The sequence below is a fragment of the Rhinolophus sinicus genome, linkage group LG07 (genome assembly GCF_036562045.2).
Source record: "Rhinolophus sinicus isolate RSC01 linkage group LG07, ASM3656204v1, whole genome shotgun sequence".
Lineage (NCBI taxonomy): Eukaryota > Metazoa > Chordata > Mammalia > Chiroptera > Rhinolophidae > Rhinolophus > Rhinolophus sinicus.
Window position 1 is genome coordinate 11,363,085 of NC_133757.1, and position 11,193 is coordinate 11,374,277.

Below are 11,193 nucleotides of genomic sequence, written 5' to 3' on the forward strand. Positions count from 1 at the left end.
TAGTAAGAGCCTTGTACTACTCCGTGTGTATGCCAACCAGTGCACACACAGTCTCGTTACATCCTCTCCCAGGCTGGGGTCCTCAGGAGTGATTCTGGGACAAGGATTTGTGTGCAAATGGGTTATTTGGGGGTGATCTCAAGAAGAGTGGGAAAATGGGGCTGCAGGATGGCTCAGTTGGTTAGAGCCCGAGCTCTGAACAACAGGGTTGCTGGTTCGATTCCCACATGGGCCCATGAGCTGCGCCCTTCACAATGAGATTGAAGACCATGAGCTGCCACTGAGCTTCCGGAGGGGCAGCTGGATGGCTCAGTTGGTTACAGTGTGAGCTCTCAACAACAAGGTTGTCGGTTCAATTCCAGCATGGGATGGTGGGTGTGCTCATGAGCAACTGAGGCCCCATTCAGCTGGGGAACTCAGGAGGCAGTCTTGAGCATGGCCCAGAGTTATCCCTCCCTATCTGGATGCCACATATCACTCCTGTCAGTCATGGGTTGAGGACTGCTCCCCAGAGGCTTAACTCCTTGGCACTTCTAGCCTGCCCTGCACAGCCCTGCATATACCTGCCCCGCCCCCATGCTTTAGTAGGCAGAGAAAGTCCTCAGGCAAAGGAAGCTGGAATATCAGGGCATAAGGGTGGGGCTCCTACAGCATCTGCCACACAGACCAGCCTACTCACAAGCCAACTCATTCATGAACAGCTCAGCAGTGTATCCACCCAATGAGTGCCAACCATCTCGTGTGCCAATCATTCACTTAAACATTAACACGTTCACATACCAACTCATTCAGAAGGTGCCAGTCATGTGCTGCTTAGTGAGAACACTGGTCTGCACAGAATCTGGCAACCAGGAAGTATTCCCAGCCCCCAGGTGACGATTCCACTCAGTGGCATCGCCGTCGTTTACACGGGCTGGGACTAGGCTGGTCCCATGCACATTCATACACTCATTTAAGGAAAGAAGCTGCTCACACTAGCTCTGTTTCATCGGGGGAAACAGGGAGCCGCTCAGGAAGATTTTACTTTAGCACAAAGTACAAATTGCAAGAATAGAGATAATTTTTTTTCTTGTGTTGCAAGAAAACTGGTGACTTCCATAAGGCAATTTCGTCTACACAAGGTGGCGCTTTTTAAAAATGAAGACAGAAAAATTAATTGGATTTTGGAGAACGGTGATAGTTTCTATCTAATGTCCTGATACAGAGGGCACTGGCCACATTCCTGCAAGACCTCGAGACTGAAATCAGCCCTCATACAGGATTTGTCTCCAAGCCCCAGGGTCTCAGGTGACAGGCTGCAGTGCCACCAGTTTTAACTGCACTGCCCCAAAAGACAAGGCAAGGAAACCAGCTCAGCCCATCTGAGTCACGCAAGAGAGGGCGGAGACTTCGCTTTTTAGTAGAGTTTCTTGTGAAGAACAGCAAGAGAGTTTTGCAGATGTCAACCAGCCTGCTCTGCAGGAGCTTGGAAGGGATACACACACTCTGCATCCCAGTGATGATGTAGAGGGGAAAAAACAAGAAGGGAGGGTGTTCTAAAACGGTGTTCCCAAGCCTGATCGCAGTCAGCGTGACGAAGAAGTACAAGTCATCTTGTAAGTCCAGGTGCTTCTCCCAGGTGGGGAGGATGGTGGCTGCACAGGAAATGTAGGTGAAAACAATGAGGGCAATGATGGGCAGGGGGACGTCCAACCTCTCCACCTGCTGTGCCACCTCATCCAGGTTGCTGATGATGGAGTATGCAAGTCTTCCGGACACCAGCTCAGGACACAGGTTACTCCTCTCCAAGGCCCGTGGGGGCAGTTGCAGTGTGTTCTGTTTCTCTCATGCAAGAAGCCTCTCAAGCAGCTCCATGTTGCTGCTTGGGGCTGAGGGACACCTGCCAGGTTTGGGGCTCGGGAGCTCTTGAGAATTGATGACGATCCTGGGGACAGCTTGGTCCACGGGCTTGGCATCGGACTGTAAAGCAGTCAGGAGCACCATTTGGAAAGAGCAGCGAGAAGGAATGGGAGTTTTCAGAACCAAGTGTAAGAAGTGGATAAGATAGTTGCCAGGATGTCACCTGTGTCCGTGACACAGGACCAGGACCAGCAGGGGGATGCCAAAGAACACGTAAAGCAGGCAGAAGTACTTGCCTGGTAACGGGGTAAATATGGCTGTAACCTGGAAAAGAGGACAGAGCCCGGGATTGTCGTGTCTGCTCTTCCCCTTCCAAAAAAAGCTTCAGAGAGACCTTCTGACATTTCCCCTCCTTCGCATGACATTTGACACAATGTGTTTGCAAATATTCATCATTTTCCCCCTATTATTTTTTAAAGATTTTTATTAAAAATTATAGCTAACATACAATATCATATCAGTTTCAGGTGTACACAATAGTTGCTCAACGTTTATATACCTAAAGAAATGTTCACCACAAGTCCAGCAACCACCTAACACCGTACCACGCTATCACAATATTACTGACTATATTCCCCATGCTGTGTGTTACAGCCCCATGACTCATTTGTTTTATAGCTGGAAATTTGAACCTCTTATTTCCCTTCAACTTTCTACCCCTTTCTAAATTTTTTTAATTGCAGTTAACATTTGATATTACTTTGTATTAATTTCAGGTGTACAGTATAGTGGTTAGACGTTTCTATAATTTAAGAAGTGATCCCCCGGCACTATACATACCTGTTACCATACCATTGACTATATTCCCTGTGCTTTACTTTACATCCCCATGACTATTTTGTAACTACCAATTTGTACTTCTAAATCCCTTCATCTTTTTCACCCTGCCCCACCCCCTCCCATCTATCACCCCGATAAATCTAGTACCCATCTGACACCACAGTTATTACAATATTATGGATTATCTTTCGTCTGCTATACCCTGCATCCCCATGACTTCTTTGTAACAACAACCAATTTGTACTTCTTAATGCCTTCCCATTTTTCATCAACACTCTCAACTCCCCTCCCATCTGGCAACCATCAAAACGTTCTTTGTATCTGTGAGTGTGTTTCTGTTTTGTTTATTTTGTTCTTCAGATTCCACATACAAGTGAAATCACATTGCATCTGTCTTTCCTTGTCTGACATACTCCGCTCAGCACAATACCCTCCAGGTCCACTCATGCTGCCGCTGATGGCAAGCACCCATTCCCATCCATGGCCGAGCAATATTCCATTGTATATCTATCTATGTCTATCTATATCTCTATATCTATCTCTATATCTATCTATCTGTCTGTCTGTCTGTCTGTCTGTCTGTATCCCCTACTCTTTATCCATTCTTCCATTGATGGACACCCAGGCTGCCATCACATCTTGGCCATTGTAAATAATGCTGCAATGAACGTATGGATGCACATGTCCCCTCGAAGTAGCATTTTGGGTTTCTTCAGATAAATACCCAGAAGTGGGATTACTGGGTCCTTTGTCTGTTGTTATAGACTTTGTTTTAAAGTCTCTTTTGTCTGGTATAAGTATTGCTACCCTAGATTTTTTTGTGGTTTTTTTTTTCCCATTTCAATTTTCATGAAATATCTTTGTTTTTTAAAGGGATGACATTTATTGTTCACAGTTTATCTCAGAAATCAAAGACCTGTAAATTTACTTCCAATATTTTGTCAATATACCTTCTTCCAATTCCTACTCAAAGGCTTAGAATTCAGAAGGTTGCAACTTAGACCCATATTTGGCAATGATAATAAAAATATTGGTCAATTGGTCATAAGAACTTTTCTTAAAAGAAAAAATAAAAAACAAAAGGGAGACACGCAGTTGGGGTGGGGGCCAGTTTCTTTATTCGTTTTTAGGATTAAAAGAGAGAAATCCTGATGATGGAGTTTATAGGGGCTGATGTTTTAGATGGCATAGATTAGAAAAACATTTAAGTCTTTGAAAGTAATAAGACTTATTTTATCAAATTTGAACTGAATTCACAACCATTTGAACATATTTTCACTTGAACTCTTTCATTTGGGACGTATTTCTTTGTTTCCTCATTTTGGCTGCCTCTCTGTTTCTTTGTATTATGTACATCTGCTATATCTCTTGCCAGGTGGCCTTATGTAGTAAGTGCCTTGTGGGGCCCTGGCACAGTCTCCCTGGTCACCTGCACCAGGTGCTCCAGGTATATCCCTTGTGTGGATTGTGTGTGCCCTCTTGTTATATTTGAGCTTGATTGCTATTGGCACATCAGTGGGTGGGATTGACCCTCAGGCTGACAGGCTGTGGGGTTTGGCCACATCCAGTTTATGGGCTGCTGTGCTGGGAGGCTTACCACACAGAATAGGATTTTCCCCAGCAGGCTGGTGCCTGTTGAGACTGCCCTTTGGGTGCGCCCCTTGTGGGTGCTTTGCTGTGGTCTGAAGCTGACCTCCAAATATGTTGGTTCTGGGGCCTCTTGGGAGGGGCTCCGGTGAAGGCCCAGGTCATCCACTGCTTGTGACTGATCCGGGACTTCCTGGTAGGAGCTACAAAGTGATGGATGGTTGGTTGCTGCCTGTGCTGGACCTGAAACACGTGGGAGAGTTCATGCTGTGAGCTGAGGCTGGCTGCCACCAGTACCAGGCCTGGGGTAGCTCTGCAAAAAGCCGGGACACATTGAGGCCTGCTGCCACCTGCTGTGGGTTGACTGCTCCCGTAAGGTTCAGCTCCTGATAGGGAACTGGGTGAGACGGGGTCTCAGTGAGTCAGCAGGGCGGAGCTTCAGAGCTCACCACCAGGCCAATCAGATTCAGATTTGTTGGAAAGCATAGGGGGCGGGCTCAACATAGGAAAGATGGCGTCTGCCTTCCGCTGCCCGGAAAGAAGACCCCACAGAGGGAAATGGCTGTCTTCCAGGCCAACCCTCCAGGCCACACACTTCAGTCTGTCCCCACGCCCCCTCCCATGCCTCTGACGCTCCCCTGAGTCACTGCCCCTCCGCTGGAGCCCAAGGTGAGTGCCTGCAAGCGAGTGAGTCGGTGCGCAGGCCACTTAAGAGGATGTCTGTGTTTCCTGCAACCTTCCGTCCTACCCAGAGGGTCTGAATCCCTGCTGTTTTTCACAGCCAGATGTTATGAGGGCTGCATTTTCCAGCACCAGTACTCCTGGATGGGGAGCCTCGTGTGAGGCCAGGGTCTCTTGCTCCTCCATGGGGAATCTCCTGGCTGAGTTATCCGTCGCAACTTTCAACCGCCACACAGATGTTTGGGGCCAGCCTGTTTCGCATCTCCACCCCTCCTATCAGTCTCAATGCGGCTTCCACTTCAGCTAGACTAGTTCTCCAAGTTAATTGTTCTGTAATTTATTTTATTTTATTGGGGAACAGTGTGTTTTTCCAGGACCCAGTAGTTCCAGGTCAACTCATTGTCTTCAATCTAGTTGTGGAGGGCACAGCTCACTGGCCCATGTGGGAATCGAACTGGCAACCTTTGTGTTACGAGCACTGCGCTCTAACCACTGAGCAAACGGCCGCCCCAGTTCTATAATTTATTTGTAATTTTGATGTGTTCACGGGAGGAGGCAAGCACAATGTGTATCTACTCCACCATCTTGGATCGTTCTGACAAATATTCATCTTAAAACACTCATCCACTTATGTTACATTAGGCCTGTTTGATGTGGGGCACAGGGGCGACACGCAGCTTCTCTTTAGGTTAAGGAGCAACTCATGTCCAGATTGTTGACCTGAAATGTCCGTGGCAGGGAACAAGTACATGTTTGGGAGTGAAGTGATTGCCTTTCATTTTGCTGTGGCCATTTCTGAGCATCCATGTGAGGATGGGCCCAGCTCACCTGAAAAGACAAGATGAGCACAGGTGAGAGGGCACAGATGCGTTGCAATCATACCCATCACCTCTTTCATCCTCTACAAAGGGCCTGGTTTTTAAGAAGACACCCTGATCCTCCATGGGATGTCTGGGCCTCGCAGTTTGTTTGTTTCTATATAATAGGCAATTATTACTCGTATGTGCCAGTGGGGGGTGTACAGCAGTGTATTCAGGACAGTAGGAAGATGGAAGGTGAATAAAATACAATTGTTGCCCTCAGAACCACTTGTGGTTTAGTGGACTAGACAAACAAGTTCACAAATGATGGGGAAGTGGGTAGGACCCCAACTAGATTCCTACCAACCTAAGTTCGAATCCCAGCTCTGCCATTTACTAGAGTGTTGCTTGAGGGCTCACATTTTCAGGTTTCTTATCTGTAAAATGGGATGACGATCCCTGCTTTGTCTATTGACTAGCTGGGAGGATTACATGGGACAAGTGCCTGACAAGTGGGTGACTGGTAAGTGTCAGTGTCTAATACTTGCTGCCTGTTGAGCACTCACTGTGGGCTGGTGTCAACCAACCTTCATAGGTAGGTATTGTTATGACCATTCCCAGGTGGGGAAACTGAGGCTCAGAGACATGAAGCAATCTGGCCAAGAGCATACGTGTGGTCAACAGTGGAGTTGGGACTCAAACCCCCCGGGGCTGGCGGCTCCCAAGCCAGGGCTCACATCTGCATGAGGACCACCAAGAGGGCGGAACCCTCCCACCAGCAGGAAGAGATCAGCCAAGCAAAGGGCGGGGGCTGAGGCCTCCATGCTCTCCAGGGCACCCCTCCGTGCACCACCCCCACCCTCACCCTCATGCCTACAGTGGGGCAGGAGCAGGGAGACATCAAACCCTGCAGTGCAGGCAGCTGGGTCTTCTGGATGGGCGAGCTCAGTGACTTCAACAAGCAGAAAGATCTTTTGTATTTAAGGCTTGTGTTTAATTTTTGATGTTCTAAAGGATGATTAACACAGAAAACCTAGCCCAATTATAAATTAATTTGAAGGCAATTACTAGGCTGGCGAAGGCCCAAGCTCCTCCAGGGCTGCCGCTCTGTGTGGCCAAGTCTGGCCTCAGACTCTGTCCTGAGAAAAGTGCTGGTGCTGAGCTCACCCACCACACCTGGGTCCTAGGAGAGGGCAGGGGTCCTCCACAGGGCCCCCCCGTTTGCGCCTGTCCCAGAGCACTCTGCGCCCCTCTGGTTGGTTCCAGAAGTGCCACATGATGGCAGTGCAGTTAACTCTGTACGTGCATTCACATTGTAGGTGCACATTACGTGCTGACCACAGGCACGGGGGTCATAGTGGTGAGCAAAGTATGTGCTCCAGCCTCGCTGAGCTTCTGCTTCAGGGGGGGAGGCAGATCTGAGTCAAATAACCCCGCTAGTGAGGATGGAATTACAGCTGGAGATCAAGAACAGCATGTAAAACAACAGACTGTTGGGTGAGCGATTAGAACAAAGGGACGCAGCCTGGATTTCACATTTATTGAGCACCTACTTTATGCCAGGCTCTTGTGGGCAGGGTTGGGGGTACACGAGGAACAGGCAGAGGTCACACACTCTGGGAGCTAGTTGACAGGGAAGCATGGCCTTGAGCTCAGCTCTCCGCCATTCCAGCAGGATGCGGCAAGGACCAAACAGGTGTATGCCCTGGGGTCAGGAGTGGGGGCCTCCATTGGCTGAACCTCCCTACAGGAGTTCAGGTGTATTCCATGGAGCAGGACTTGCTGAGAGAGTGTCGAGGGTTTTGATCACCTCAACTTCCCTTCCCTGCTCCCTGAAGGTCTCCAGCAGCTCTTGCCTCCCCTCAAGGAGAGGAAGTGACAGAAGTGGCCTCAGGACAGCCTCTTATCCAGGCTTCAGTGAAAGCCCAGAACTGACAAGATAGTGGTGGGGAGAGCTAAGGGACAGTGAGGACAGGGGACAGAGGTGGACTACGGATAGGGTGACCAACTGCCCAGTGTGCTCAGGACAGAGGGGTTTCCAGGAACATGGGACTTTCGGTGCTAAAACCATGGCAGTCCCAGGCAAACTGGGCAGTTGGTTACTCTAGCCATGGAAGAGGTTGTGGAGAGTGTCTGGAGGAGGGAAGAGGATTCCTGTCCTGGAGGGTCAGGAGCCCAGAGGGGCCCAGCCATGCAGTCCTGGAGGAGTCCAGGCCCTGGGTGTCAGCAGAGATCCCCGTCTCTAAGCTTGTCATGGGCCCCACAGAGTGATCAGTCCTTCAGCATGTGAGCAGCCGCCATGAGGGCCTGTAGACAGGGGCAACCCTGTTCTCCAGACAGTCCATGAGTTCCCCACTTTTCATGTACCGCTAATAAGGTCAGGAGAAGCTCCCCAGTAGAAACCCCCCCAGCCCCTCAGTCAACGATGGGGACTCAGGGTCTGATTTGGTTTTTTTAAAGAAAAGAACATCACATTTCTGACGGGATTTATGAAGTGCCTAGTGGAGTCAAAATTCCCTGCATAGCAAAATTCTGAATGCTGGCAACCACCATTATTACCGCATTTAATGGGCAAGGAACAGGGAAGTCAGGTGACCTGTCCAGGGTCACACAGCCCACAGTCGACAAGGGTGTGTACCCCCCACCCGACAACTCCCCCCGCATACATGCCCAACCCAGTGCTGTCCTTGGCAAAGGTGGGCTCAGTAGATTATAGACAAACACTTTGTGACTGCCTCTGGGTGGCCTATGTTTACAATCCAGAAGACACGCCACATTTCAGAAAATGCATCGAGGAAGCAAGTCTCAGAGCATACAGCTCCTATGAAGGGAATGGACTAACTATGCCAATTACTAAATGCTGAAATGCATAATGGAAAACCATGTCATTTCTTGCAATACATTCATGTATTCCACTATGATGGGTCCACTCCACGTAGGCTGTGAGTATTTAATAGCCCATGCACTTAACTTTCTAATCCAATGGGGCTGACCCAATTGGAAATGACTGGGGAATGACCAACCTCACATCTGTCAGGTCTCCCTTTCCCAGCATCAAGGCCAAGTGCATTTCAGGTGACCCAGAGATGCAGAGCAGGAAGCAGTATTACCCCCCGGACCTTCCAGCATCGTTATCGATTACAGGCTGTGCAGGACATCCCTCAACCTCCTCTTCCATTTGTAATTACTGGACAGCCTGACGTCCTGATTGACTTGTACCATAGGTAGTAGCATCACTTTCTTGGAATTTAAACCAAGCTAATGCGTTTCCATTAGATAAGTGGTTCGCCGGCGGGACTCCTATTAGAATCACCTGGAGGGCTCTGAAAAAGACTGGTGCCTGGGCCCATCCCCAGAGATTGGTGCAGGGTGGGGTCCAGACAGGGAAGCTTGATGCTAATGTGCAGCCAGGGCTGAGAACGCTTGCATTGGGTCAGTGCTTCTCACATGTCAGCGTGCATCAGAAACAACTAGAGAACTTGTTAAAACTCAGCTTGCTGGGCCCCACATCCATAGTTTCTGACTCCGGAGGCGCAGGATGGGGTCTGAGAATTGACTTGCATTTCTAACAAGTGCTTGGGTAATGTTTGTGCTGCTGGTCCAGGGCCCACACTTTGATAACCATTGCACTAGATCAACACGGGGCAATTTTGCCCCCTAAGGGACAACTGTCAATGCCTGGAAACATTTTTGTCGCAACTGGTGGGTACAACAGAGGAAGAAGTGGTGCACGTCATGGGTAGAGGCCAGGAATGCTGCAAAACGTCCTACATGCACAGGACAGACCCCACATCAAAGAATCCTCTGGTTCAAGATGCCAACAGTGCTGAGGCTTAGAAACGCTGCATCAGATCAAGCCCCTGATGTTCTTGAGAAAAATCCAAACTAAACACCATACTCTCAGCCCCTTGCTCATCTCCAGTATCTTCCTTATAGTTGCTGCTCCCTGTAACTGTTGCTCCCTCCATGTGTTCCCTCGAGCTCTGGGTTCCCCTGAGAAGACCAGCTATGACCTGCCTCTGCCTCCCTGGCAATGATTCCCCTGTCAGCCTTAGCTCACTGCTGAATGGGACAGTCACAGCACCTACGTCATGGGGTTGTCGTGAGAATTAAATAAGATAATGCATATAAACCACGTCCACACCGTCCCGGGCGCTGGCCAGTAGTGTAGCTATGATTGTTACTCTTTCTGCTCATTTCTCTTGATGGTGTCAGCATTCAGGTGGCTGACACTGGTTCTGAAAGAAACCACCTGGGGCGGCTGGTGACTCTGAACCCCACCTCTGCACCCGCCCCTTGCCCGGAGCCACAGACCCACATTCCCAGCAGTGTTGAGTGTCTCCACTTGGAGATGCCACTGGAGCCTCAACCTCTGTGTCTTCAATCATCACCGCCATTCCCGCCCGGCTGGAGACCTGGGCGTCTTCCTCCTCCTCCTCACCTCGTATCCGCCCATGGCAGACTTTCCTTAAAGTCCTCCTTCCATCCACCCTTCTTTTCCATCCTCATGACCACTGTCCTAGATCAGGCCGTCGTTGTCATCGCTCACCAAGCCTGTCGCAGAAACCTCCCTACTGGTCTCCTTGCTGCCAGTCTTAACCTCGCTGGCCAACCTCCATGCTGGAGCTGGAGTGACCTTTCTAGAATGCTGAGCTACCATGTCCTTTCTTGCTTAAAACCCTCTGGACACTCCCCACTGCCCTCAGGATGAACCCCACCTCCTTGGCCGGGCTAGCAGGGCCTCCCCGTGGTCTGGCCCCTCCTTTGTCACCTAATTACAGTGCCTGGCATTCCTTTTGCTGTTGGGCCTTTGCCCATGCTGTCCTCTTGGCCTGGAGTGCCCTCTTCACGCTCCACCTTCCTCCACGCTGGAGACTCCTGCTCCCCGTCTCTGATTCCTCATGGCTGTCGTCCCCTCCAGAGAGCTTTTAACTTGTGTTCACTGCTTAAGTCTTGCCTCTTGAACCACCCCCAAGCCTGGGGCAGCTGCCCCAACTCTGTGCTCCCACAAAACCCTGAGCACATCACATGCTGACTACATTTGGTTGTCCCAAATACTTCTGTCTTGCCCAGGAGCCTAGGCTGGCAGGTACTGTTGGCAGATAGTGGTTGGTACAAGAGCACTCAGCTGAGGGGCAAGAATTCCAGCCCATACCTTGCTCACTGGGTTCTATGCCCAGGAGTGGGGCTGCACTCACCTGAATGAAGGGCGCTCTTTTCTACTTTGCACAAAGGCGCCTCATGGCCCAGTGGCAGCCTTGCTCACTGCTGTGTCCCCTGAGCTGGGAGCAGTGCCCACCCATGCACAGGGCAGGCTCTCCACCGTAAATGAACTGAACATTCCAGCATCTTCACCAAGGGTCCTCAGGACCCCCCTCCCATAACTCCTCCCCCAGGTCTCTGCGAGGTCCAACCTTGCCCTTGAACTTAACCATGGTGGTGATCA

General features: G+C 50.0%; 1 protein-coding gene across 1 annotated transcript; it reads right to left on the reverse strand.

The window, feature by feature from the left end:
* Nucleotides 1-1,156: 1,156 nt before the first annotated feature.
* KCNK18 (potassium two pore domain channel subfamily K member 18) lies at nucleotides 1,157-10,144 on the reverse strand. The gene is given in 5 exon segments (XM_074338666.1): nucleotides 1,157-1,958; nucleotides 1,961-2,072; nucleotides 2,074-2,137; nucleotides 2,139-2,163; nucleotides 10,048-10,144. Coding segments are annotated over 5 exon segments (1,005 nt in total). The 3' UTR covers nucleotides 1,157-1,251.
* Between the last annotated feature and the right edge of the window lie 1,049 nt (nucleotides 10,145-11,193).